The 26,218-nt window shown below is 67.0% G+C and overlaps 2 protein-coding genes across 3 annotated transcripts; both read right to left on the bottom strand.

Moving 5' to 3' along the window:
- Window positions 1–1,080: 1,080 nt before the first annotated feature.
- On the bottom strand, window positions 1,081–10,815 carry NR2F6 (nuclear receptor subfamily 2 group F member 6). Its single transcript, XM_014604501.3, has 4 exons — window positions 10,346–10,815; window positions 5,988–6,082; window positions 3,335–3,859; window positions 1,081–2,611 (listed from the first exon to the last, which is right to left on the bottom strand). Exons 1-4 carry the CDS (start codon window positions 10,615–10,617, stop codon window positions 2,337–2,339), a joined length of 1,167 nt encoding a protein of 388 aa, XP_014459987.1. The 5' UTR covers window positions 10,618–10,815; the 3' UTR covers window positions 1,081–2,336.
- An 8,001-nt stretch (window positions 10,816–18,816) lies between these two features.
- Window positions 18,817–25,915, bottom strand: USHBP1 (USH1 protein network component harmonin binding protein 1). Of its 2 annotated transcripts, XM_059720003.1 has the most exons (15): window positions 25,519–25,915; window positions 24,697–24,854; window positions 23,794–23,894; window positions 23,160–23,308; window positions 22,724–22,984; window positions 22,087–22,218; window positions 21,577–21,713; window positions 21,184–21,324; window positions 21,017–21,099; window positions 20,777–20,900; window positions 20,411–20,675; window positions 19,975–20,181; window positions 19,721–19,812; window positions 19,375–19,497; window positions 18,817–19,174 (listed from the first exon to the last, which is right to left on the bottom strand). In XM_059720003.1, the coding sequence occupies exons 1-15, from the start codon at window positions 25,525–25,527 to the stop codon at window positions 19,000–19,002; spliced, it is 2,157 nt and encodes a 718-aa protein (XP_059575986.1). In that variant the 5' UTR covers window positions 25,528–25,915; the 3' UTR covers window positions 18,817–18,999. The 2 variants fall into 2 exon arrangements, with proteins under 2 accessions (XP_059575986.1, XP_059575985.1); XM_059720002.1 differs by having other exon boundaries at window positions 24,697–25,915.
- Between the last annotated feature and the right edge of the window lie 303 nt (window positions 25,916–26,218).

The raw sequence follows: 26,218 nt of genomic DNA, 5'->3' as shown, positions 1-26,218 counted from the left end.
AGCGACACCCCCGGGCAGGGGCTTTGCATGAGGGCAGATGCCTGCGAGGGTGCAGGGGGGGGCATTAATAGAGCCCATTGCAGGCCAGCGGCACAGCTGGCACCAGTTGCAAGAGCCCTGTGATGCCCGCACAGCTGCTGTAAGCTTAGGAGATGGTTGCAGAACGCTCCCTGGCTCCTCACCCCCAGCTCGGGGTCGGTGCTCTCGTTTCACAGCTGGGAAAACTGAGGCCCGGGGCCCGGGCAGTGCTAGGAATAGCTCCTAAGACCCTGCCCTAGGCCGCACGGCTGCCAGCCTCCTCTCGGCCCGGTTCTGCTTGGGATGGCAAGCCGGGCCAGGAAGGAGCCTGGGGCTCGAGCCGGCCGCAGCGCGTCTGTGCTGGGAGGCGCAGGGCCAGGAGGCGCAGCCGATGCAGGGGCCTGTGTGCGTGCAGTTGGCCACTAGAGGGGAGCCGCTGCAGCGCCTGAGCCGGGGCGGGGGGGGAATGGACGCATGCAGCTGGGCTCGGCGCATGCTTGCTCTCCTTGTTTCCCTCTGGCCAAGCCCTTGTCAGGCCAGGCCCCTCCAGGCGCAGCAAGCCCGCCTTGCAGCAGGGCCCTGCTGTCGCAGGGGTGGGCGCTGGGGCCGGGATCCCTTGGGGGCAGCAGCTCCGCGGTCCCCGGGCAGGGCAATGACCCGCGCCCTCGGGTGGGAAACCGGAGGCCGGGGCCCGAATTCTTGACCGCAAACAAGTGGCTCTTCGAGGTGCGGGGCCCCCTTTGAGCACCTCGCGACACCCCACTGTCCCTGCCGGCTCTGGGAAGTCACGGGCTCCTGGGAGCTGCCAGCCTGGTGCACAAGCCCAGATGCTTGGCACCCGGTTCCCTGAGCCTCCCGGGCCAAGGCAGCCGATCCAGCCGGGGAGCCTCCCGGAGCTTTTCTCCAGCCCTTCCCAAAAGGCGCGCACTGGGTCACTCGATGAAGCGGTTTCGCCGCAAGCAGCCTCAGTCGTGTGCAGAGAAAGGGGGTGTCCTAGGAGGGGTCAGGAGCACCCAGACTACCCCCTTCCTCCTCCCTGCCACACACGCCGGCTCACCCGCGTTGTATGAAACACCTTTATTGAGGGGGTGCCTCCGCCGAGCATCCGACCGGGACGGCGTTCTCAGAGGATCGATGGACGCGGCAAACCCTGGACCGCCCGGGCACTCCTCGTGCCTGGGTGCAGCCGGGCACGGCCCCTGCGCCTTCCCGCAGCCAGCTCAGCCCGACTTGGCACTGGCTCTTGCCAGGGCAGCTCCAGTTGTGACCGGCAAGGGGAAGCTGGGGCAGGTGGAAGCCGGCTGCCCCCGGCACGGGCTCCATGCACAGCCCTGTCCCTGGCTGGCCTGGCAGCGATGCTTTCCCCCTCCCCGCAATAGCCCTCTGCTTTGGCAGATGCCAGGCCCTCCCAGAGCTCCCTGCCTCCGCACAGCTCAGCAGAAGGGAGCAGGGGCGGCAGCGGCAGATGAGAAAGGCAGGGCTCTTCCCACGCCCGCCGGAGCCGCTCATGCTCCCCCGCGTGATCCAGGGACCAGCTGGAGGGGGGCAGCGGGGTTCATGCATGCTGTTGGGGGAGAGAAATGCCCCGGCCTGATGGGGACACCCCCTCCCCAAGGGCCAAAGGACTGCATCGCAGGGGGCGGCTGGGCAGAGCGCTGAGTGCAAGGTCCCTGCAGCCCAGAGAGGCCAGAGTAGGACCTCCCTCTGCCAGCCCTTAGTGCCCGCTTGAGTCTGTGTTTGCAGTGGGATGGGGCTGGATTCGGGCTCATTCTCTTCCCTGGAATCGGCACCACCTTCCTCTCCTACCCCTGGACAGGGGAGGGGGATGCATCCTGGCTCCAGAGACTTCGGTGGTGCATGAAATGCAAAGGCGGGTGAGGCCAGCACGCCCTCACCCCTGTACCCGTCTCCCCTGGTGACCCTGGGACCGTGGGCTCCATCCCATCCCAGGCCGGGAGCTGGGAGCCAGGGCAGGGGGTCTCCTCATCTTGAAAGAGATGTAAAAACAGTTAGGATCCAGAAAGCCTGGCCTGCCGTCCCTGCCTGCATCTCAGACAGACAGATGTCCCCCGCCAGACAGACGGAGCACCCCGCCGGACGGCTGATCCCTGCTGCACGGATGGGCGGCGCCGGGGGAAGCTGCTTGTTCGTTTCCATCGGAGGGAGAAGAAGGGGGCGCGGGTCTCACTCCCAGGCCTGGCAGCTGCGGGGGGCTGCCCAGGGCACATTGCACACGCCTGGGCCTGGGGCCGTGCCGGTGTCCGAGCAAGCGGCAGCAGTGCTCGGGCTGGGCTGCGGCTCCGCCAGCCTCTCCGTCCCTACTGCCCCGCGCCGTAGGGCCAGTTGAAGGTGCTGCCGGAGAGCAGCATGTCCCGGATTAGTGTTTCGATGGGCGTCTTCCCCACCAGCCGCATGAAAAAGAGCTGGGAGATGAGCGAGGCGGGCACGGCCCGGAGCGCCGGGAGCCGCAGCAGCAGGCGCCCGAAGCGCTGGGGCTGCGACGGGTACTGGGCCCGCACGTACTCGGTGAGCGCCACCTGCGCCTTCTCCTGCAGGCTCTCCACGTGCACCGGGTCCGAGAGGCCGCAGGCGTCTGCAGAGGGAGGAAGGGGGCATTAGCAGGTGCCGTGGAACAAGGTGGCAAACCACGAGAGGTTTGCCACCTATCTGGCAGAGGGTGCTGAGCCAGGCATTTCCCCGCGGCTCTGTCCTTGCTCCCCAGACGGGGTGTGCTGGACGCCAGCACCCTGCCCTTCCTAGCAAAGGCTTCCACCCCACGTGGCAGTCGCCGTTCCACCATCAGGATGCACTAGTGGGGTTCCCCAGCATGAAGCCCAACCCGTGGGGCTCTTCATCTTCCCTGCCGGGTGGGGAGAGGGTAACTGCACAGCCGGCTTAGCCTCAGAGTGAGGGTGCTTGGGGGGGATCTCTAAAAGGGACCTGGCCCCTCCTTCCTGCCTGCTTAGTGCAAGGGGTCTTCAGTGTCACAGGTCAGATCTGGGGTCTCTCCTACAGTACAGGGATGCAGGAGATGCAGCCTGATCCCCAGCTCTGGGGCAGAGCCCCGGCATGGGGCTGGGAAGCTGCTTGGTATCAAAGCCCAGGGGAGCTGGGTGCTTTCGAAACTCCCCCCCAAGGCATTTGTGTGTCTGAGGCACCTAAATCCCTTCGCCAGCCTGGCTCTGGTATCTCTCCAGGCCTCAGTTCCCCACCTATTAGCTAGGAGCAATGATATGCCCTGCAGAGGGTGGCTGCGGGGGCAGTCCCTGGCGGTGCAGCGCGCATGGGCCCCGACCTGCAGGCAGATGCCGCTCACCTGGGGTGAAGAGGGCAATGGCTTTGAGGCAGCTGTACTCGGCCGAGTCCACCTGCAGCCGGTTCAGCTTCTCCACCTGGTCCTGGAAGATGCGGATCTGGTCCATGAAGGAGACCACGCGGTCGGCGGACATGGGCGAGGCGTGGAAGCCGGCGGCAGCCAGCAGCGGTGCCATGTGCAACGGGAGCGCCGACTGGGCCGCGTTGAGCACGAAGAGCTCGCTCCAGCTCAGGCGCAGCAGGGCCACCTGGTCCGAGACGGGCAGCTCGGGGAAGAAGGGGATGTTGCGGGCCCACTCCACCGTGCTGAAGAGCAGCCGGGCGGCCAGCTCGCAGATGTTGTCAATGCCCATGATGCTGCCCTGCTGGGCGTACTGGGAGCCGTAGCGGGCGGCAGGGTACGGCTCAGCCCGCAGCAGCTGCGAGATGAGTTCGGAGACGGGCTGCCCGTTGAAGTACTCCCCGCTGGGCATGGCCGTGGGGCTGGTGTTCGAGTGGGTGGGCGGGATCCGGCCCCTCTGCACGGCTGGGGAGGCAAAGGGCGCAAGTGAGAGTCCGGGCCAGTGCTTCAAATGCCTACCGTCAGCACAGACGTATGATACAGCCCTGCCCCGATGAACCCAACGCTTAGAGACAAGGGAACACATGGGTGGGGAAACTGAGGCACGGAGCAGCAGGCAGGTGGCAGAGCTGGGCAAAGGACCCAGGGATCCCCACCCCATACCCACACCCCATCCACATCCAGAGGGAGCGTGCACAGACCCACAGCATGCTACGTAAGGCCCCTCTTGCCAGCGGGGCTATGAATTGGGGTCCCTCGGTGCCCAGCTTGGTCCTCCCCACCCCGGAGCCGAGGCGGCGGGGGGCAGGCGAGAGCTGGCGCAGGAGGCGGCGTGCACTTTGCCCGTCATACACGGCAGCTTGCTGCCTCCGCAAACAAGATGAATCTGTTTAGCCTCCTGGTGATCAGACAGACCGGACTCGTTAGCTGGGGGAGGGGCAGAGACACTAATAAGCTGCAGCTTGAGCAAGGGCTTCCCGGCTGCCGTGCCCCTGTGAGCACCGGGTACCGCAGGGCTTGCAGGGCCAAAGCAGCCCCGCGATGCTGGGCGCGGTCCGAGACAGAGCCCGCCGGTTGCTGCAGGCTCTGGAGTTGCCCCAACTTCTCCCAGCTCAAAGCAACCGGGGAGGAAGGGGATGTGGTGGGCCCACTCCCCCGCGCTGAAGAGCTGCCGGGCTGCGCCCGCCTCAGGGCATCACTGGAGGAGCAAGGAATGTCTCGGTCCTTTTGCAAAAGCAGCCGGGGGTGGGAAGCCAGCGGGGACCGACCGCCCCGGGGAGCACCATCCTTCTGCTCCCCTGCCCCTTTGCATCCAGTGCCTGCCATGGGGGCCCTGCCTCTCGTGGGCTGACGCCACCGTGGGCTCGGCATGAAGCGTGGTGGGTGCAGAGGGGTAGGGGCACACGCGAGCTGGAAGAAGCCTCTGCAGTGCTGCTGTAACCGGCAGTGTCCGTCCCTCCTGCCAGTTTCTCCCAGCTCCTCTCGGCACGCCTGTGGATGGATGCGCGTGCTCCCCGACGCCAGGAGCCCTCCTGGGTATCCAGAGCAAGCAGCCAGGCTCGCCTGCGGCCTCTGAGCTCCCTGACCGCAGCAGGCGGGAGAAGGCAGAAGGGAGGAGGCTTGGAGAGAGGAGCTGGCCCTGAAAACCTTGGCCCAAGCTGCTGCTTTGGAAAGACCGCGTGGGGCGAGGAGCACCGAGACCTGCCGGGCTGGAGCTGGCAGCCGGTCAGGAGGCAAGGCCAGGAACCGCAGGGAGGCTTCATTCCTGCCCTGCCCTGGAGCACGAGGGTTTCACCACTGCAGAGCCGGGGGTGTCGATAAGCCTCTGTAACGAGGCAGAATGGGCAGTCTCCCTAGAAACGGCATCTGGGACTTCCCGAGACAAGCTGCCCCCAGGCTCAGGCAGGTCCAGACGACGCGGACTTTGCCGGGAGCCCAGAGGCACTTTGGAAGTGCCCTGGGTTCAGGTCCTAGTGCAGGAGGAGCAGCCGCAGGGCTGAGTCAGTGCTGGAGGGCGAGGGAGCTCCCATCTGTGACCTCGGGCGCCTGCGTCACGTGGCCGCGTCCGTGGCTCCAGGTGTGTCCCCTTATCTGCACCAGCCCTTGGCTCTCCAAACACACAGCACCTGCTCTGCCAGTGTCGCCTGCCCCGAGCGCTCGGCCGGAGAAGGGCGTGATGGGCGCTACAGGGAAGGCTCAGTGCACGCGGGCAGGGGAGGGCAGCTGTGCCGCGGAGGGTGGGGTATCCCTGACCTGTCCATGTATCCTTATCCCAGTGCCAGCATGCCCCCCAAATCCAGCAGCTGCTGAACACTAGGTCCACTGGGCCGGGCACCGGGCAACACCCTGGAACAAGCTCAGATAACCTAAGGGGAGCCCAGCTCCCTTGTTACCCAGCTGCCCGAAGCCCCAGCAGGCCGGTGTGCTCTGGTACCAGCGCGGCCTGTACTGCACGCTGGCCGGGGGTGCAGGACCCCCTTGCACCTGGCCGAGTCCCCCGGTGCATTTGCGCTGGCCCAGTTCGCTCCATGATGTTACAGCAGCTCAGAGGTGGCTCTAAGTTTCTCCCCTCCCAAGTTACCAGCCCCGCTACCTTCTTTCCTCATTCCCACGCGGAAGCACTTCTTCAGGCGGCAGTACTGGCATTGGTTGCGGTGGTGCTGGTCGATCTGGCAATCCCGGTTCGACCTGCAGGGAAATCGGATGGCAGTGAGCCGCCGGGCGGGAGGCAGCATCGCCCATGGCCTCCACGAGGACACGGAGCCCCCCAGCCAGCATCCTGGAGAGAACGTGTCTCCACACAGGACCGACAGGGCACCACCGGGGTCTGGGAAACCCCATCCTGCGGAGAGGGTGGTGGGCTGGGCCGGGGACCCACACCAGGCGGGCTCACGAGCCCAAAGCCGGTAGCGATGCTGCAAGGTGCCCCGGGTCAGTCCCTCCCGCCGTCCCGAACGGGGCACGAATGGGGGGAGGGTTCTGGCGAACCGTGCGTGCTCTGCAAGTCTCCCGGGGGAGCCGGGCACAGCGGCTGCAGGCTGGGCTGAGCGCCGCGGCTCCAGGCATATTGAGGCCAGCTGGGCTCTTAGCACCTTGCACTGGAGCATGCAAGGCTAAGGGGAGGGGGCGATGCCTTTGAGCCACCGCGAAGGGCAAATGCATGTGGGACACGGCTGCACGCTGCCCTCGGCTCGCTCCCACGGCCAAGGGAAGAGGCTCCCCCCGCCGCGCCCTTGAGCCTGCTTGGCCAGCCTGTGCAGGCACATGCTCGTCCTCCTGACCGGGGGCCCAGGCCTCGGCTGGCCGGGGGGGCTCCAAGAAGTCGCTCAGCAAAACCATCCCACAATGCTTTGCTCCCCCAGCATGGCCAGGCCCCCCTCCCCGGGAGAGGCGCAAGGAGAGGGCAGAGGAGTTAAACTGGAAACAGCTGAGTGCGCCGGCCTTTTGTTCCCGGCCCTTGCCCGGCAGCCCGAAGAATTCCAGCTATTTCCTATGAGGACACGGGGGCCGGCTGCCTCGGCCGAGGGGCAGGGTCATATCTCTGCCCAGCACACACAGCTCATTTACCTGCAGCGCTAAGTAAACAGTAAGCGGGAGAGCGAGCGAGCGGCCGATTGCTTTGCCAGGCGCTGAGCGCTTGCAGATTTATGTTTGCGGGTCCCTGCAGCATTCGCCTCCATTGCTCGCGCTGGGCTTGTGCAGGCGATCTGCCCCGGTCCCACCATCCCGCCACGAGCCAGGCATGAGCCAGCACACGGGCGGCTCTGCTTCGTGGTACCAGGGGCAGTGCCCTGAGCCTGCTAGGTGTTGCATGTAGCCATAGGATGGGTGGTCCCGGGAGAGGACCCGCCACCCCAGGGTGGCAGGGAGGGGACGCAGGGGTAGCACAGGGCTCGCCTTGCGCTTCAGGCTCTTACATGGCTTGCTGGAATAAATCACAAGGCCAGACTCGCTCCTGGATAGCCGCTGGGCTCTCCTGGAGCCAAGGAGCTGCGCAAGGCTCGGGGCAGAAGCTGGGTGCGTGGATGGGCGAAGGATCATCCGAGTGCAGGACGAGGCAGGTGAAAGGGGAGGGAAAGCACGATGCCCAGGTGTGGCCAGGGACACGCCGGTGTGATTTGCTCCCCTTGCCGCCGTCGGGAGCAGGCTGCCCTCGCCACAAAGAAGCTCGGGAGCAGGGGGCTCCGGGCTGGCTTGCAGGGCTCTGCTCCCCAGTGCCCACCCCGGGGCTCGTCCGCGAGGGAGGAAGGAGCCTGGCTCACCGGTGCTGGGGACGCGGCCTCTGTGCAGCCCCAGGCAAGCGTGTGCAAGGGCCAAGCCTGCCTGGCCTGGGCTTGCCTCCATCCCAGGCAAGACATGGCCTGGAAAATGAAAGGATGCAAACAAGCCCTGGGGCTTTGATCCAGGCCTGTATAACGCCCAGCTCTCCGGGGGTCCTGTACCCCTCCACACCAGCCTAGCAGAAGCGTTAGGCTTCTCTGAACAAGGCATCCAGCCTCCCGACTTCCTGTGGGATCCCTGAGAGGCGAGGAGGTGCTTCAACGTCCTGCTGCATCGGGGGAGGATTTTAAACCCATCGACTCGGGCCAAGCACGGACAGGCGACCTACTGAGCGCAACGGTGGGGAGGCATTTCTCTCCCAGCACCGAGCCCAGCGTCAGCTGGAACGGGCCCCGGAAACCAGGGACTGCCCGGGACTGGTGAGGTTTGCTAAGCAGGGAACAGGAGATATTGCTCGACTCCAGGGAAGTCGAGGATGGGGTTAGGAAAAGGCTTGCGTACCCCTCGCCCTCAAACGTCTTTGCCGATTGCTAGACCAGGCTGACCTCCCCCCACCGTGCCAGCGGGCTCGCTGCAAATCCCAGCTGGGGCGCCTGGGTGAGGAGCCCTTGGAGAAACCGCCCATAGCAAGTTGAGACAGGCGGAGGGCGCAGACGGAGCCGGGGTCTCGCCAGCGAAGGCGTCGCTAGCAGAATAGGGCACAGTCCGGCCGATTGCCAGGCAAAGCCACCCGCCGAGCCGTTCCTCCAGCGCAGCATCTCGGCCTGGCCGGGCCTCCGGATCCTGACATGAATATCCTGGTTTTTACATGACTCTGGAGAAGAGCCACGCTGGGATTCGGCAGCAGCTCAAACCGGAATTAATTTACCCTGAACATCGCCACTGTGTTTAACACATTGAAAACGTGTTGCTGATAAAAGTTATTCTAGTGGAGAGGTGAGAGCTAATCAAAATGTCAGATTACATCTTCATCACCTGCCTGCCTTCCCGGGGTTTTGGGGGGGTGGAGGCCTTGCCACCGTTCACGTGGCGAACCTGGCGGCGTGCCCGGTTCAGGACCTGCCCACGGACCTGCCTACGCCCCCTGCTTTAGGCAAATCCCTTTGGAGAGCTCCAGGCCAAAACCAGAGCATCGCAGCGCTCTCCTGATCTACCCTGCTGAGCATCTGGCCCTAGGATTGCAGCAGGGCCCAGACTTACAGCTCTTTAGACCTCGCAAACCCCAGACAGCTCCGTAGCAAGCCAGGGGCTGTGACCGAGTCCCTCCACGGACGCGTGCAAGCTGCACGGGGAAACGGGAGCACCCGACAGGCATGCATTGTGCTAATTGTGTAATTAGAACATGTAATTATTGAGTGCCGGATCTAAACAGGATCCAACGCACTTTTTAATATTCAAATGAGGGCAATTGGGACCAGATGCTGCTCAGAGCCTTTCAATGAAATGCGCTCCGCGGCTGACATGGAGTCGCTGCGCTGAGGACACGCGTGTCCTATGTCGCACTAAACTCGCTCCCAGTGCAAAAGGGGCCACACAAAGTCGTCCCCCCACAAAGAGCTGCTCTGATTCCTGCCCCCGTGCTGGACGACATCCGAGACACGGACACAAGGGCGTTGGGTTGTTGGGCAGCAAAGGAGGGGCAGCTGCATTTGGGATTTCCAGGCCCGGGCTGTGGAGTCGGTCTGCTCTTCCTCATGCCTGCATCCCTGGATGGTCCCCAGGACCATCTTCCTTCGCTGACCCCCCAGCCCTGCCTCTGTGGCCTGCTCCCTTTGCCGTGGACATCGCAGGATGCGAACCCGCCCTCTCTGCCTGCGACGCAGCACCTGTGCCTCAGCAGACTGGCAAGACCCTGGACGGTCCTCTCTCAGGGAAACTGAGGCACGAGAGAGGGGATAATGAAAGGCTACCCACACTCCCAGAAGCCGGGGAGGATGCTGCACCCTTTCCTGCCTTGAAGTCCGGGGGCCGGGAAAGGATCGCACCCAGTGTCACTGCTGCAGAGCAGATCCTGTGCGCGCAGGCCGCGTGTGCGAGTGTCACGAGCTGGCCTCCCTGGTGCTAGGAGCCGAGGGCCCGACCTCCTGCCCCAGAAGAGCGGGGGCTGTAGTGAGGGAGGGCAAGGGATGGGAATCTAGGCCACAGAAATGGAGAGCAGCTGGAGGAAGGAAGCATGCTGCCAGGGCCCCCTCCCTCCCGTGGCTCTCACTGACGAGGCCTGGGCTGGAGGTCACCACAATCACCCCTGCAATGTGGATGGGGAAACCATGGCACAGAGGGGTGCAGTGACTTGCCCAAGGTCACCCAGAGGCCAGTGGCAGAGCCAGGAAGAGAAGCCAGGTGTGCGGGTGCCGGCCCTGCGTGGTCTGCTCCTGAAACCACCCACCCGAGCGATGCCCTGGGGCATGCCGCGGCCTCCCTGCAGGGTCCAGCATGGAAGAGGGCTCCGGTTCGAGTCGCCCTGCAGGGGCCAAGCGTGCCGCCCGGGAGACGCCACCCCTGCCCCGCTGGGCCGTGCAGCTGGTCCCCTGCCCGTCTCAACCGCGCGGCGGCCCCGCGCCCCATTCCCAGACAAGCGGGGCGAGACGTCGTGCCCAGCGGGGCGGCGGGGCACGCGTGGCGGTGGCGGGGCACGCGTGGCGGTGGCAGTGGCGGCGGCGGCGGGCTCACCTGCACGTGTAGCTGAGGTTCCTGCGGATGCTGCGCTTGAAGAAGCTCTTGCAGCCCTCGCAGGTGAAGACGCCGTAGTGCTTGCCGCTGGACTTGTCGCCGCACACCACGCAGTCCACCTGGATGCCCGGCTTGTCCTCGTCGCCGTGCTCCGGGTCGCTGGCGCCGCCGGGCGGGGACACGGACTCCTCCTCGGAGCCGCGCGGGTAGCCCTTGTCCACGCCGTTCGTGTCGCCGCCCGGCTCGCCCCAGCCGCCGGCCACCATGGCCATCGCTCCGCGCACAAAGCGGGCGGCGGCCGCGGGACCCACTTGAGCAAGTTTCTTCCCGGCGGCGGAGGCGGCCCGACGGCCCCGAGCGCGGCCCGAGCCCACCCTACGGGGCGGGCAGCCGGCGCCGCATCGCCCGGCCCGGCCCGGCCCAGCCCGGCCCGGCCCGGCCCCGCGGGAGCCTCCGCCCTCGCCCGCGCCCGCGCCCGCGCCCGCGCCGCCGCCGCCGCCGCGGAGCAAAGTTCAGCCGCCGCCACCGCGGCCTCGCTCCTCCCCGGCCGCGGCCTCGGCCTCCTCCCCTTCCGCTCCCGCCCGCCCGCTCGCTCGCCCGCCCGCCCGCGCGGAGCTCCGGCCCGGGGCTGCCCGCCCTGCACGGCCCGGCCCGGCTCCGCGCCTCGGGGGTGGTCGGCGCAGCCCCGTCCCGCGCTCCTTCCCGGGGGTAGGGGATCCCCCATTCCCGGGCTCCCATCCCACGACTAGTCGGGGGTATCCTCCGCTCCCAGCTCGCTCCCAGGTGCTAAGGTGTGGCCGGGGTATCCCCTTTTCCCAGGCTTCTTCCCAGGGTTAGGGGGTGACCAGGGTATCCCCCTTTTCCCAGGCTCCTTCCCAGGGTTAGGGGGTGACCAGGGTATCCCCCTTTCCCAGGCTCCTTCCCAGGGTCGGGGTGTCCCCTCTTCCCAGGCTCCGATCCCAGGACTAGTAGGTGGCTGGGGTATCCCCCTTTCCCACGCTCCTTCCCAGGGTTAGGGGGTGACCAGGGTATCCCCCTTTTCCCAGGCTTCTTCCCAGGGTTAGGGGGTGACCAGGGTATCCCCCTTTTCCCAGGCTCCTTCCCAGGGTTAGGGGGTGACCAGGGTATCCCCCTTTCCCAGGCTCCTTCCCAGGGTCGGGGTGTCCCCTCTTCCCAGGCTCCGATCCCAGGACTAGTAGGTGGCTGGGGTATCCCCCTTTCCCACGCTCCTTCCCAGGGTTAGGGGGTGACCAGGGTATCCCCCTTTCCCAGGCTCCTTCCCAGGGTCGGGGTGTCCCCTCTTCCCAGGCTCCGATCCCAGGACTAGTAGGTGGCTGGGGTATCCCCCTTTCCCACGCTCCTTCCCAGGGTTAGGGGGTGACCAGGGTATCCCCCTTTCCCAGGCTCCTTCCCAGGGTCGGGGTGTCCCCTCTTCCCAGGCTCCGATCCCAGGACTAGTAGGTGGCTGGGGTATCCCCCTTTCCCACGCTCCTTCCCAGGGTTAGGGGGTGACCAGGGTATCCCCCTTTCCCACGCTCCTTCCCAGGGTTAGGGGGTGACCAGGGTATCCCCCTTTCCCAGGCTCCTTCCCAGGGTTAGGGGGTGACCAGGGTATCCCCCTTTCCCAGGCTCCTTCCCAGGGTTAGGGGGTGACCAGGGTATCCCCCGTTCCCAGGCTCATTCCCAGGGTTAAGGGGTGACCAGGGTATCCGCCATTCCCAGGCTCCCACTAGCCATCCCTGGGACCCCTTGGAAGGCTGAGGTGGGTGCGGGGATGGGAAATGGGGCACGGGCCAGAGGCAGCGGCTAGCCCGCGGTGCTGCCGCAGGACCAGGAGCCGGGTCTGGGTCTCCTGCCTCCCCCGGTGCCGTAGGACAGAACCCGCTGTGTTAGGGGCAGGCTTTGCTGGATGCCGTGACACTTCCCCCACGCGGCGAGTGGGCTGTCGCGATCCAGCAGCCCTGGAGCTGGGGTTCGGCAACGTGCCTTCACTTTGGCTGCAGCAGGCACCCCAAGCTGAGACGCGGTACTGGGCCGTGGCCCCAACTCTGGTTCCCACAAACACCCCGGGTGCGTCGGGGCAGCTGCCAGCCCACGCCAGGCCTCCCCGACAGAGCAGCTTGATGACTTTTGGAGGGTCTCTTGCTGATGGCTGCATTTTCCCTGGTGGCCAGGCTGCTCTCCGCAGCTGGGTCAGGATCATTGCAGCCAGCCCTGAAATGCAGCCACCTCTGAAGCAGAACGTGGCATCTGTCTCGCTCGCAGCGGCGGTGCGGTGCTGTGCGGGGGGTTGCTGCGGCGCGCTAGGATTCCAGCAGAGCTGGTCTAGGGAGGCAGAAAGTAATTACCCCCGCTTGGACGGCAGCCAGGACTTGGGGATTACAATGCCCTCCTCTTGCAAAGAGAAAAAGAAACCCCCGTGGGATCTTGCAGCGACTAAAAGGAGCACAAGTCTCCAGGCCCACGCCTCCACCCGGCACGGCCCGTGTCAGCACAGCGCCCAGGGTGGAGCTGGTGCAGAGCAGTGCCCCCCCGGGACTTGGCCACAGCGAGCGGGGCTCCGGGTGAGCAGCCACGGAGAGAATGGGCTGGGGGTTCACCCAGGGAGGTGGCCTGCTAATTAGCTGGCACACTCCAGTTTTAATTTGGTTAGGAAAACCTTGTTCGGAACAAATCAGCTGCGAGCCCTGTGGGAACGGGCAAGGTGAAGGATGGCAGCTCGTTCTGCATCCTGCTGACCTGTTAATAATTAACTGAGAGTCAACGACGAGGGAAGGGGGTGAGCGGGGAAGAGGTCCCTCCGTGGCATCACCTTCCACGTCGCCTTGGGGCTCTGCTCTGGCCTTGGCGGCAGGGGCTGGGATTTTCCCACAGGCCGTGTGACCTTGCACATCTCCCTGCCCCCTCCCCGTGCTTCCTCCGCTCTGCCGCAGGGAGGTGGGCATTGGGCAGTGCCCGGCATGGCAGGCCCTGCATGGCAGCCAGGGCCTCTAGCGCTGCTGGAGCAGAAGCAGACAGTGCACGGCTGAGCTGGCCGGCGGAGGGGAGGGTCAGGCTTGAAGGGCACAGGAAGAGAGGAACTTGCACAGCCCTCCCTGCCAGCGCCCTTGGCTTTCACAACCTCCGTGCAAAGGCAGGCCCAGGCTGCAGCCAGCGCCCGGCTGAGCAATGGCTCCGAGCAGGAATAAAAGCTCCTTTTAACCAGACACCTGCTCGGGCAGAGGGGAGCCTCTGCGCTGCCTGCAAGCTACAGCGCTGAGCAGGCCGCGCCGGGCTTAAGGTGGAGATGTTAAGGTAGCCTCCAGCCTGCTGGGGCTGGGGAGCTAGGCAGAGCCGGCCTCGCTGCGCTGTCCCGAATTGTTAGTGGGGCAAGGTGCCCAGCCGGGCCCTGGCCATGGAGAAGCGGTGCAGGTGGGTGCCACGTTAGTGCCCACCCTGGGCAGGGGGGAGCCCACAGAGAGTGCAAGAGCCGCCTGATCCTGCGGGGCTGGACCGCCTCTGCAAAGCAAGAAAGCCCCAAAACCCAGAGGGACATCTTTTTGCTTGCCAAGGGCAAGATGGCCACGTTCGGGGGGGGTGGGGAGAGGGGGGTTTTGGGGAGCAGGCTCTAGCCTCCACGCTGGCAGGGCTGGGATGGCGGGAGCAGGCAGCTCCTTCTCCATGCTGCCGTCAGCGTGATTTATGGGCCGGTCCCCGAGTTCCCACCGCCCCCCCTCCCAAAAATAATAATCCTGGAACAAAGGAGGAGATCAGATCTTCCCCGCGCCCCCCGCCCTGTTTGTTTTGACATCGGTGTCCAGTTGGCGAGGGCGGCTGCTCTGTGGAGGCATTCCTCTCCCTGCGGCTCCCGGCAGCACAAAGGGGCTGCTCGGCGGCTCGGGCTGCCACGGGGGGGTGGGAGAGGGGGGCTTTTGTTGTTCTTGTTGTTGTTTTGTTCAGGCCTTCGGGGCAGATGCCGCGGCAACACATTCCTCGGGGCGCGGAGGCATGCCGCGGGCAAGGACAGTAGCCGGGGAGAGCGGGCGTGCCAGCCACCCGGGATCTCCACCAGCGGGTTGCTCCCCCTTGCTCCAGACCCACAAAGGTGCCCCCCCAATAAAATGAGCAGCTTGTGAGCGGACAAGGCCTGGCAAGCAGGCCAAGGGGGAGGAGGTCAGAGGTGCAAAGCTCTAGCGCAGAGATGCCTAAGGGCGTGAAGCACCTGGAGTCCTGCCTGCACGGGCCAGAGAACAGGACAGACCAGTTCCTGCTTGCAGCACGGGCCCAGCCCCAGCCAGGCGCTGGGGCACGGTCCTCAGCTGTGGGTTCCCCAGGCCAACCGATTCCTCCCCAAAAAGCAACGCTGCCATGCCAGCGTTTTGCAAACTGCCTCCTTCCCCCAGGACCGATCCTTGCTCCCCCCAGGCTGCGTGCTGGGCAGGGGTCTCCCTGGAGAGCTGCAGGTTGCCTGCGAGATGCGGCCACCTCTGGGGTGGGACACAACCAGCAGCATGGCGGAGCAATGGGACAGGGCCAGCAGGGCCTTGCTCCCCCCCGGGGCTGTGTGCTGGGCAGGGGTCTCCCTGGAGAGCTGTGGCTTGCCTGCGCTGGGGCAGGGGGGTGCATGGGGAGGCGGTGTTGCTTGCTCCCTGCTCAGACATTTGGAGCTGTGGGAAATGAAAGGGGCCTGGGCTTCGCTCCCAGGGCTGTTCTGCCCTCGGGAGCGGGAGGGAAGGTAGTTGCTGGGCTGTGTTTCGGGCTCAGGTTTCCAGTGCCCTGCCCCTGGGGCCCTCGCTCAGCCAAGGCCAAAGAAGCAGAAGGAGGATAGGGAGGGAGAGGGGAAGGGCTGTGATCTGTGCCCCCTTGGCACCCGCATCACATACATGGGGACACGCACACCCACGCACAGCTCATGCATGGTGTGGGCATCCATACTCATGCACAGCCCCCCCCATGTATGCATGCATACACGTGCACACGTGTGTGCACACGCATGCATGCCCTAAGGGTTCTCCTGGGGGGATGGACCCAGCTCCTGCTCCATGGCCCTTGCAGCTGGTGTTGGTAGGTACATGCCCCACAAAGGGGTTTTCCCTGCCCGGGGTTCATGCCCTGTCGCGGGGGTGCCCCGGCAGCGCCCCTTCGGGGAGTCCTGGGGCTGGGGAGGGGAGCGGGGAAGTGCTTGACATTCCCTGGCTGCCCTGCAGCAAATCAGTCCCCGCCTGGCAACTCCCACCCTCCCTGCAGGGAGCGGCTTGACGGGGTCACCCTGCCCTGCTCCGCGCTGGCCGAGGGGCAGCCGACCTGTCACCGAGACGGATGTTTTATGGCGACCCCCGGGGAACGTGCAGCTGCTCCCTACCCTGCTGCCAGGGGGGCAGGGGAAGAAGCGGGCCCTGTTTGCAGCACGGCGGGGCCATTCCTTGCCCCTGCCCCGGGTCTGCTTGCTCCTGGCACTCTACGGTGTCTGTGCTCATAGGGAGTCCCCCCAACCTCATGGGGAGCCCCCTTCAGGAAGCCAAGAAAGGGTTGGGGGGACTCCCAAGCACAAACACTAGGCACCTCCGGCGGGTCATGACTCGGACCCACCCGCCCCTGCATCCCGGCCTCTCCCGGGGCCCCGAGTTCGAGTTACGCTTCCAAGCCCAGTGGCCTCGTGGGCTGGGGGTGGGGGGCAGGATGCTCTGGGGAGGGTCTCCTAGCCCCTGGCATGTCTCTGGCCCCCACCCCCTCCCCCTGGAGCCATGACCTCTGCCCGCCCCATCCCGTGCGCCTGCCTTAACATTTGACCTTGCCGGGCGGAAGCGCAGCCACAGCCGTGGGAGGGGGGGGGCTGTGCTCCGGGCCCCACGTTGCCATGAGACATCTGCCAGGCGCGGGCGCGTCTCAGGCTGCCCGGAGCCGGAGCCAACAGGAATCGCATTCCTCAGCCAGGGCAGGGCCCGTGACCTTCCCCGCCAGGCTGCAGCCTTGCCCTGCCCCCCGCACATGCATGCACACGCAGGCATGCTCCCAGCCTGTGGAGGGGCGCACACGGGTGCAGGGAGCAGGCCGCCACGTGCACGGGCATGCATGTTCCGAGCAGAACGTGGGCATTCGTGTGCCCAGCTGTACCTGGGACACGCACACCCACGCTGTGTCACCACCTTGCACACCGCCCCGCAGGCCTGGATGCACGCAGAGAAGCAGGGTGCACACGCGTGCACACGCAGTCTCTCTCCCCTTCTGGCCTCTGGTGCTGTGCCTGCTGCCCCAGCTTGCCCTGCCCAGGGCCCAGGCGGAGCTGTGCCTGGTGCCCGGTGTTACCAAGGACGAGATGCTGCCTCAAAGCTTGCAGCTGCTGCCAGGGCAGCACTCTCCTGGGTGTGACCTCCACCCCACCCCGGGCGTGCAAACGGCCCAGGACACGTCAGTGCTCTTTGCCCTGGGAGGGACGCCCGGTCTTTCTGCTGCTTTGGCCCCGCAGCCAGCTGGGTCCCTGGAGGGCAGAGGCCCTGCTGGGGGATGGCTGAAGGGGTCTGGCTGGTCCAGCGGGCAACGGCAGGGCTTGGGGGCAGACCTGGGTGAGGCTCAAGAAGGAGAGGTTGGTGACCCGGGCCTCGTGGGCCAGCTCAGACACCCGCCAAGCCCAGCATGGCCCCTGCTGGCCCTGCCCCATTGTTCCACCATGTCACTGGTTGTGTCCCACCCCAGAGGTGGCCGCATCTCAGTGCCGGCAGCCATTCCTGCAGGGTGACAAACTTCCCCCAGGGTTTGGGTGGGGGGGCGGTTCACGGGAGGGCAAGGGGCTGTTCCGCCCTACCGCCCCTCCTGCCCCCCCGCCGGGAGGCCAGGGGCCGGGGGCGGCTGGGAGCTGCATCAGCCGCCCCGGCCCTTTCATCGCGCTCTCGGTGAAGCTTGACCCCGGCTCGCCGCGCTCGGGGGCCCCATTTGAATCTGAAAGGGGGCCTGAGTGCAGAGCCCTGACCTTCAACCTGCAGGTCAGCCCTGCCACGGCTGTCGCAGGAGGGAGGGCATCCCCTGGGAAACCTCCACCTGGGGAGGCGGTGAAGGCGGAGAGAAAAGAAAGGGCCAACGCGGGGGCAGGGGAGGGGGCTGGCGGCACAGACAATGGGTCAGGCCATGCGCTGGGGCCGCGGGCTGCTGCATATGCATGCCCCGCTGCAGCCCGCAGGGGCCCCTGCGCAGGACCCGCTCCTCGCAGGCACGCCGAGGCCTGTGGCCCAGCCAGGACCCCTCGCACACGGGCACCCACCCACCCCACCGGGTCAGCTGGGGGCTTGTCCTGCCCCGCAGCACACGATCAGCCCCCTGCATGCCCCTTCCTGTGTCTCTCTATCACAGGCTCGGGTTCCTGGCCAGCTGCCCCCTGACCCTGGCACTGACCCCTCAACCGCCAGGTCTTTGGTGCTGGGAGAAGGACATGCACCCGGCTGGGGAGATGCCCCCAGCCTGGCTCCAGGGCTCTGAGCAAGGGCAACCCCAGGGGGGTCCAGGGAGTTGGCTTTTCTGTGGGAGATGAAGCACCAACAATCCCCGCCCCCCCAGCTCTGGCCCTAGGGTGTCCCCGGGGGGCCCTAGGCATGCACGGGTAGGCACATACACGCGTGTACACACACACACATGCAAAGCATGCACGCACTGGCACGCAGGCCTCCCCCCACCCTGCTCTCAGCACCATCGCCCCACCGCCCTGCAGCAGGGTCCCTGCCTGTCTGCTCATGAATATGCATGGCGCCCTCCTGCCACGGTCACCTTTGATCCCACTGTCAGGGGGAAAAATGTCTTCATCTGCGTCCATGAGATACGGGGCGGAGGGGGGCGGCCGTGGGGGGACGGTCTTTGTTCTCAGTGCATGAGCCTTGCTCTCAAGTCCCCCCAACGTGGGGGCAGCCGCGCAAGGTTGGGGGGGTGCCGGGGGGGTCGTGTCTCCTGCTGTCCAACCCATGTCACCACTGCAGGAGCAGCTCCGTGGAGCCGGTGATGGGGTAGGGGGGGGAAGGGGGCAGCTGCAGTGACCGCCATGACCCATCTCTCCACGGGCAGCAGCGCTGGGGTGGTGGCTGGGAGCCAGCCCACGCAGCGGGGCCTGCCCGGCGTCTGCCGCGTCTCCCGCGAGGCCCCTGGGACCGTCTGGGCCGCTGGGCTCAGCTGGCCTCCCCGCAGCCACAGCCCCCCTGCATCTGGGGCGGAGAAGATGCAGACGCAGCACCTTTGTGCGCCCGGACCCGCTTGCAGTGAGGCCCTCCCCTGCCCCACGGCTGGCACCCCACATCTGGGGAGGGTAAATGCAGCACCTGCCCTGGGCAGAGACCTCCCCTCTGCAGCCTGGGTGCAAGGAGCCGATGCCCCACTGCCCCTTAGGGTAGGGGAGTCTGCAGGCGTCTACCCCAGGCCTCTGGACCTGGCCGTGCTCCAAGGAGGATCGCGGTGCCCCTGGCGCATGGCCTGCAGCGTCCAACTGCATTAGGAGGAAGCAAAGGGACCCGAACAGCCTTCCAGCACGGCTTTACTCTCCAGCCTGGTGCCTGGAGTCCGCGGGGATCAGCAGCTGCAGCACTGAGGAGCAGGGCCGTGGGGTGGGATTTCTATGCCGAAAACTCGACACCTCGGGGACCCCTGCCCCAGTCACGGAGGAGGCAGTGGCTCCGTGGCCATGCAGAGGCCCCCCCAGCCTAGATGCAGGTCTCGGTGCCGGCCGCGCGCTGCTCCTCCAGAGCCCGGATGCGCTGGGCGAGCGCATGCTCCTGCTGTGCCTGCCGCTCGCCCATGGCACCCATCTGCGCTTCCAGGCGCCGCAGCTGGACCTCCTGCTTCCTGCGGGCGCCCCGGTAGGCCAGCACCAGCGCGCTGCGGGGAGAGGGGGCACAGCGGGGTGGGGGTCAGGACAGCTGGGTCCAGTCTCCTAGCTGCCCCCATCTTCCAGGGACCCCGGAGAGCTGCAGGTGGGGATGCCCTCCCTCAGTTCCCCCCCAGCGGGCAGAGGCGGCTGCAGCCGGAGGGGCTGGCACTCCTGGCTGAGGAGGGGGCGATGACGCAGTGCTCCCCACCTGTGTGCCTGGAAGAAGTCTCCGGCGAGGCCGGTGCACTGGGCCTGCTGCGCCCGGCTGGCCGCGCTGAGCTGCTCCAGGGAGGCCGCCAGCACCCGGGCTTGGTCCTGCAGCGCCTTGCTCCTGCCAGGTGACCCAGAGGGTGGCACCGATCCTGCTGGGAAGAGCCCCCTCCTGCCCCTTATCCCTCCAGCTTCCCAGCCCATGCCCAACACCCGCCTCGCTCAGCTGCCCCGGCAATGCCCAGCATAGCCGTGCTGCAGGGGCTCGGACAAGGGGTGGCAGGCCTGGTGCTGCTAGGGACCCTGGGGTGGCATTAGCAAATGTGAGGGGGGCAGGTGCTCACCGATCCAGTGCGCTGGCCAGCTCCAGCATCATCCTCTCCAGGTCCTGGGGGCTTTGGGGTGCTGCGGCAGCCGCCTTCCAGCCCTCGGCCTCCTAGAGCACGCCCAGCCACAGACCGTGAGCTGGGCAGGGGCTCCAGCAGCAGGTAGGGCTGGGTGCTGGTTGCCTGCAAGCACCCCCATCCCTGCAGGGTCCTGGGGTGGAGGGTCCCATGGAGTGGGGGATGGTCCCTGGTGGGGGCAGCGAGGCACTTACCCCTGCCCCGCTGCTGCCCGTGCTGCTCTCGCTGGTGCTGCTGCCGGGGCTGGGGGGGCCGGAGCCCGCGTCCCGCTCCTGCTGCAGGTGCTCGATGAGCAGCAGGTAGGCGGCCTCCTGCGCGCCGAGCGTGTAGGTGCCCAGCTCCAGGCCCCGCTTCTCCTTCTCCACCAGGTGCAGCTGGGTCTTCACGTCGGCCATGGACTCCTGGCACGGGCAGGAGGCGCTGACCCAGCTGGAGGGCCCAGGAGTCCTGACCTCCCGCACCTCCACCCCGGGGGCTGCCTCCCCCTCGCCCTTCCCAAAGCAAGGGCAGACCCAAGTGTCCTGGCTCACTCGTACCGCCCTAGCCCCCCACCCATGCCCAGAATACAACCCAGGTGTCCGGGACCCCTGCCACGGTGCTGGCCCCGCTCCCCATCACCTGCCGACCCACCTGGAGGGCTGCCAGCTCCTGCAGCAGCTGCGTCTTGTCCAGCTTCGGCCGGGGCCTCTCCCCAGGCAGGGCAGCCAGCGAGGCCTGGACGGCTTGCTCCACCTTGGCCCGGATGGCGTCGCTGGGCCGGGTCATGGCACCGGGGGGCCCGGGGCAGCCCAGCTCCAGCAGGGAGACCTCCACGGCCGCCTGCTCCGCCTGCAGCCGCTGGAGATACTCCCGCAGCACCCCGTCTTCCTCCTCCTCCTCCTCGGGGCTGGGTGGGCTGCAGAGGCAGGGAGGGGGACAGCACTGGGAGCTGGGTCGCTTGCAGGAGCTTGGGGGCTCCATCCTGGTCCCCTGGGGCTGGCCCTGATGCCCGGGTACCTTTGCTGTCCACACGTGCCGGGTCCGCCGGCTGCCTCCTGCCCATCAGGCTCCGCTCTGCCCAGGAACCTCCTGGCCTCCGCCAGCACGGCGGCCGCGTCTTGCGAAGCGTGCTCCACAGGGGCTGCCAGGGCAGGGCATGTGCTGGGCATTGCCCGCAGGGGCCCCGTGGCATGCCGTGCTCCAGCTGCCAGCCTGTGGCTGGAGCAGGGGTGGGGGAGCCCGTCTGCCTGGACTCACCTGCACTTGGGGAGCGCCCCCCAGCATCCAGCTTCGCCCTGGCCAGGGCTAGCAGCACCTCCAAGGCCTCCATGCGACGCTCGCTGTCAGGACAAGCCAAGCGCGGCCTGAGCCCGGTCCGCAGCCCGGGCAGCCCCCGCCGCCCCCTGCCCGGCGCGGCCCCTCACCTGCACTGGGCGGCCAGGCGCAAGGCGGTGCTGTTGGACTCGTGCTGCCCCAGCAGCATGCTCAGCCGCTCCGAGTCGCTCTTGCACTCCCGCAGGGCGCCCGCGAGCAGGTGGTTCAGGCCCTTGAGCCGCTCGATGCACCTGGGGGAACGCAAGGTGCTGCCATTAGGGCCCAGCGTGGCTTGCCAGGGGTTAACAGCCCCGAGGAGCGGGGCAGGGTCCATGCAGGGTGTCAGGACTCCTGGGTCTGCTTCTGTGGGCTGGATCCCCCTTGCTTCATGCCTCAGTTTCCCTGAGTGCTAGCATTGGGAAGGGAGGGGAGGGGTGGGTGGACACACTGTGCCATGCTTGGTCCTTTCTGGTCTTGATGGGCATGGCTGGTCCCTTCCTCACCCTCGCAGCTGCTGCTGCTGGTCATCCAGCTCCCTGCCAGAGAGCTCTGGGGCGGAGGGGAGGAGGCGGCACAGGGGCTGCATGGCCGGGTGATCCTTCAAGCACTGGAGCAGGCTCTGTGCCCTGGCCAGCGGGTCCTGCGGAGCAAGCAAAGGTAGGTCAGTGCAGAGCAGGGGCAGGGGCCGCAGGGGAAGGCTGAATGTCCTGGTTCGTGGGCAGGGGTTAACCAGAGACCTCCGCGGGGGCACGCACTGCAGCACCATGCCCTAAAGGAGACTGCACGGGGTGTGACCTGTTGCTGCCCACGGCCACGTGGCCCCCACTGCCGCTGCAGGAGACTCCAGCCACTGGGCCGTGGCTCTGTCTGGCCTGAGGGAGACGTGGCTCCGTTCCCCGGGGTCTGTCCCCAGGGCAGAGGGAGCCCAGCCGGCCCCGGGGATGGAGCAGATTTCCTGGGGGCGGGTGTGCGAATGCCTTCCACAGTCCGGGGAAGAGGGACCAGGACCTCACCTGGAGCAGCCAGGGGTCCCCTTCCCCGACAGGGCTGCCAGCTCCCCGGATCGGGGTGGTGGCTGAGCCGGGAGGGCTCCAGGCCTGGCCGGGCGTCTCAAGCTGGTAGAGGGAGTCCTGCAGCTCCTTGACCTGTGCAGAGAGGAGCAAGGGTCTCATTGCCCCGCTGCTGCAGAGGCACCGTGATCCCCCCGGGGCAAATCGATCTGGATCTCACAACCGACACCAAGGCGTCCCCACAGGGAACGGTGAGCAAACGAGACCGCCGTCCTGCCCTCCGCACGGCTCAAGCGCCGGCTTTGTCTGCTGTAGTTACCAGGGGGAGCCCAGCCTGGCCCACAGGGCACCTCGTGGCCAAACTGCAGGTAACACCACGTTGCACGGAGCTGGGGGGTCCCGCTCAGACCCTCCCTGGGGCAGTGCCCTCTGCTCTGCTCTGCTCTGCTCTGCTCTGCATGGGTCTTGGAGCCTCCAGTGCCCGTCTCGGGAGGGCTGACGTTGGACCCACTGCACCTGACTGTAGGTTCCCCCTGCCTCGGCACTGCTTCCAGCTGTTATCCTCCCCAGAGGTGCCCACATGCCCGTGGCAGCTGAGATGCCCCGTGGGCAGGGGAGGGGGCGTCCTGGTGCCACCCACCTTCCTCTGGAGCCTGTCGCGCTCCTCCTGGAGAGCCTGCAGGGTCACCTGGGCACGGCTCAGCTCCTGCTCCTTGCTGCCCAGCGCTGCCCGCAGCACCATGTTCCTCTCGGCCAGCGTGCCCGCTTCCTTCCCATACCAGCTGGTCTCCTCTGCCCCTAGCTCTGGGCTCAGCTCAGCCACCCTCTCCCCCGGTGCCTGCACAGCCGCCATCTCGAGCCCCGGGGACAGCCCCAGGCCTCGCTCGAGCTCTTCCAGGGTCTGTAGAAACACAGCAGAGCTGTCTTACCTGGGCATAGGATGAGGCATGGGCTGAGCTGCCCCGTCCCAGGAGGAGGGAGCCCGTATGGAGCTGCAGGATGCAGGCGGGAAGCGGGGAGCTGCAGGCAGGGCCGGGGGCTCAGGGAGATGGGGGCGGTTCCTGGCACCCACTCACCTCCACCACCTGGGCCCGCTCCTCGCCGCCCGTGCCCGTCTCCGCTCCAGCCCCAGCAAGCCGCAGCACGCAGCAGCGCCGGGCGGACACGGTGTGCTCCAGAGACGCCAACACCTGCTGCAGGGCCAGGAACATGTCGGGGCCGACGCCTGCAAGGGCAGAGGGGACGCAGGGAGGCGAGGGGGCCTGTGCCCTTCTGCCCTCCGTGACCCGGGTGCAAGTCCCAGCGCGGGTCTTTGCGCCGGGAAGGGGATGTTGCTCCTTGTTCCCTGCATGCACACACCATTGTCGGGGCAGGAGAGGACTGTGGATCCAGACCGTCAGGGCTGGACCACCGGCCCCTGCATCCAGCTGGCTGCCCAGGGCCAACCAGGGGCTAAGCCAGGCCACACCAAGGCCGTGCTGCACCGTGACCCTCGCAGGGGCTGAGCATGCCCTGAGCCCTGGGGCCAGTCGGGCACCTGAGCCGGGAGGAGCTGGCTCTGTGGAGCAGGTGCACGAGCCACCTGCAGAGCCCTCCCTCCGACGCGCGGGGGGCACCTGGCAGCTGTGGCCAGGGGTGGAGCTGGGAGGGGGCTCAACCCAGTGCTGTGGCCCCAGGTGGCACTGCCCTGGCAAGCAGAGCCCCCCTTACCTTCTCTGGGGGGCGGGAGCCGGGGGGGCGGGGGCTGCGGTGCACACCTGGGCAGGCTGGCCGTGTACTCCGAGCACTGGTCCGAGTACTCCTCGTCCTCCCTGCAAGACACCAGAGCCCCGGGGGAGGGAGGCCGACTTCATAACGGGGACGCCACGTCCCCCAGAGCCATCGCGGCGGTAGCAGCCTGGGCATGGATCCCCCTGAGACGGGGAGACCCTGGGAGCCTGGGGGTCCGCGCGAGTTCCCACTCCCAGTCTCCCGATGCCTGAAGAAGGGTGTTTGTGCCCAAAAGCTTGCAAAGAACTTTTCCCCCCAACTACTGAGTTGGTCTAATAAAAGAGATCCCGTCGACCCACTGCCCGTGTCCTTAGACCAGCGTGGCTACAACCAGCAACCTCCCCGCTCCCAGGACACTGGACGTGCACCTGGGGAGGTAAAACACCGTGTCCTCTTCTCCAGTTACCGAGGGGCAAGAGGCCAAGAAGGCGGCAGGGCCAAGCCAACCCTGCCTGTACCAGTCCGTGGGCATGAGGGGGGGCCCTGGAGACAATCCCTGCTTTGTTCCCCCCCCTTTAGCATGCCGGGCATCCAAGAGGGAACCCAGGGCCCTGCTACATGAAGCAGGCAGGGCTCAGCCTTCGGACCAGGGCTAAGGAATCAGATGCTGCCACCGTGATGGAAGCAGCGTGAGAGCCCGGAGGGAGCAGGTGGCAGCCTCGGAGCCCTCCGCCAGCTGGATGCTAGGGGCCGGGCGCAGGCAGTCGAGGGGGCAAGATGCAGGAGGGACGAGCACAGCTGCCTAGGGAAGGAGAGGTGCCCAGTGAGGGGGTGATGCACGCAGGGCTGGGGCTGCTCCCTGGCATGCGAACGGGCCACGGGTCTGCAGCCTCCAGCCGGTACCTGGCTCCGCGCTGCTGCAGCCGCTCGACCTTGCCGTGGAGGTGGGTGATGGTCACCAGCAGCTGCGTGATGCGCTCCTCGTAGCACAGGATGTCCTGCTCGTCCGTGCCCGCCGCGTCGGCCTCCTCCGCCCTCTCGGCAACCGGGTCCAGCTTGCCCTGCAGCCGGGGCCCCCGAGAACCAGGCATGGCTCACGCCCCCGTCCCCGTCCCCCCAACCTGGCCACGCTTTGGAGACGGGCCTGGCACCCCCTGCCCAGTCGCTTGCGCCAGGGCAGAGCCCCGCGGTTCTGGTCCAGCGGGGTCCTGGGGGCCGTGCAATGGGGGTCAGACCAGGGTGCAACGTGCCAGCCTGCCACGGCGCTGGTTCAGGCAGGAAGGGAAGGACAGCACTGGCAACGGCAAGTGCCCCTTGCAGCTGCGGGCAGCGGGGGCTTTGCTCCCGTCGGAAACAGGAAAGCCGGAGACGCATCCTGTTTACAGCGGGAACAATGAGCCGCGTCTGCCTGGGGTCACCAGCCAGTGTCCGGCTGGAGCGCCGAGGAGATTTCCCTGCCCCAGGATCCAGCGCCCCCCTGGCAGCCCCGCTGCGGGCTGGGCACTGGGGTGCCCCCGGGACAGAGACACCATGATAGCCCCCGACCCCTTTGGAGCCCCATCCCCATGGCCGCAGGGCAGGGGAGATGCGGTGGATTTTCCCACGCCCCCCACCGCGGCGGGGCCAGGCTGGGGCGGTGGGGTGCGGGGATGCCTGGGGGGGCCAGGACATGGGGCATCTCAAGACCCACGTGCCCTTGTCCTGCCCCGCGCAGAAGCCACTTGCCTTCTCCATCCCCGCAGGGTGATGGGATTTGCGGTGCAGCACCTGATTCAAGCCAGGGGCAAGGGGTTCAGGGGAGCATCCGCGGGGGTCAATCTGGCAGCGCCCCCCCAGCCTCGACCAGCCAAACGCCCAGTGGGTGCGGGGACGTGGCGCTGGGGCCCTGGCTCCGCTCTGCTCCCCCGCGCGGGGCTGTGCAGGCCTTTCCCGTTTCCAGATCCTGTGCACGCTTCCTCTCCCGGGTGGACCTGTAACCCTTGCGCTGCCCGCGCGCCCAGCCGGGCAGGGGCTCTTCCCACCTGCCCCGCTCCCTGGTTGCGCTGGGGGCTGCCCCGCTCGGGTACCGGCCTCAGATGCCAGCTGAGAGCAGTAGTGTCAGGCACCGATTCAGAGCCCCCCACAGCCCTCGCACGCGCATCGCTGCCAGTGCCCAGGCGCCAGGCGCTGCACGAACGCGGCAGGGGCAGGCCCGGCCCTGGCCATGGGTCACCCTGAGCCTGGCCCCGGGTCTTTATTGTTGGGTGGGGCAAGGCAGGATCCTCACGCAGTCCCACACAGCCGCGGGTACGAAACCAGCTCGCTGCTAGATGCAAATTGTCTTGTGATTTGCACAGTGCCCCCCAGGGAGCTTCCACGTTGAGGGGTGGAGTCTGGGGGGGCGAAGGGGGCAGCCTAGGAGCTGGAAAGCTGTGTGATAAACACA

This window comes from Alligator mississippiensis, chromosome 16 (assembly GCF_030867095.1).
Source record: "Alligator mississippiensis isolate rAllMis1 chromosome 16, rAllMis1, whole genome shotgun sequence".
Lineage (NCBI taxonomy): Eukaryota > Metazoa > Chordata > Crocodylia > Alligatoridae > Alligator > Alligator mississippiensis.
The sequence above is the reverse complement of the archived record's forward strand: the minus strand, read 5'-3'. Positions and strand labels throughout refer to the sequence as shown.

What these genes read in the sequence shown, in the direction of transcription:
- NR2F6 (XM_014604501.3), bottom strand. Translation starts at nt 10,617, where the DNA reads ATGGCCATGGTGGCCGGCGGCTGGGGCGAGCCGGGCGGCGACACGAAC. An exon ending in CGTGGGAATGAGGAAAGAAG is followed by an intron (nt 3,860 to 5,987) that starts GTAGCGGGGCTG and finishes TTGCCTCCCCAG; the next exon opens with CCGTGCAGAGGGGCCGGATC. An exon ending in CATTGCCCTCTTCACCCCAG is followed by an intron (nt 2,612 to 3,334) that starts GTGAGCGGCATC and finishes CTCCCTCTGCAG; the next exon opens with ACGCCTGCGGCCTCTCGGAC.
- USHBP1 (XM_059720002.1), bottom strand. Translation starts at nt 24,884, where the DNA reads ATGCCTGGTTCTCGGGGGCCCCGGCTGCAGGGCAAGCTGGACCCGGTT. An exon ending in AGCGGGCCCAGGTGGTGGAG is followed by an intron (nt 22,985 to 23,159) that starts GTGAGTGGGTGC and finishes GTGTTTCTACAG; the next exon opens with ACCCTGGAAGAGCTCGAGCG. An exon ending in CGGGCAGCAGCGGGGCAGGG is followed by an intron (nt 19,813 to 19,974) that starts GTAAGTGCCTCG and finishes GGCGTGCTCTAG; the next exon opens with GAGGCCGAGGGCTGGAAGGC.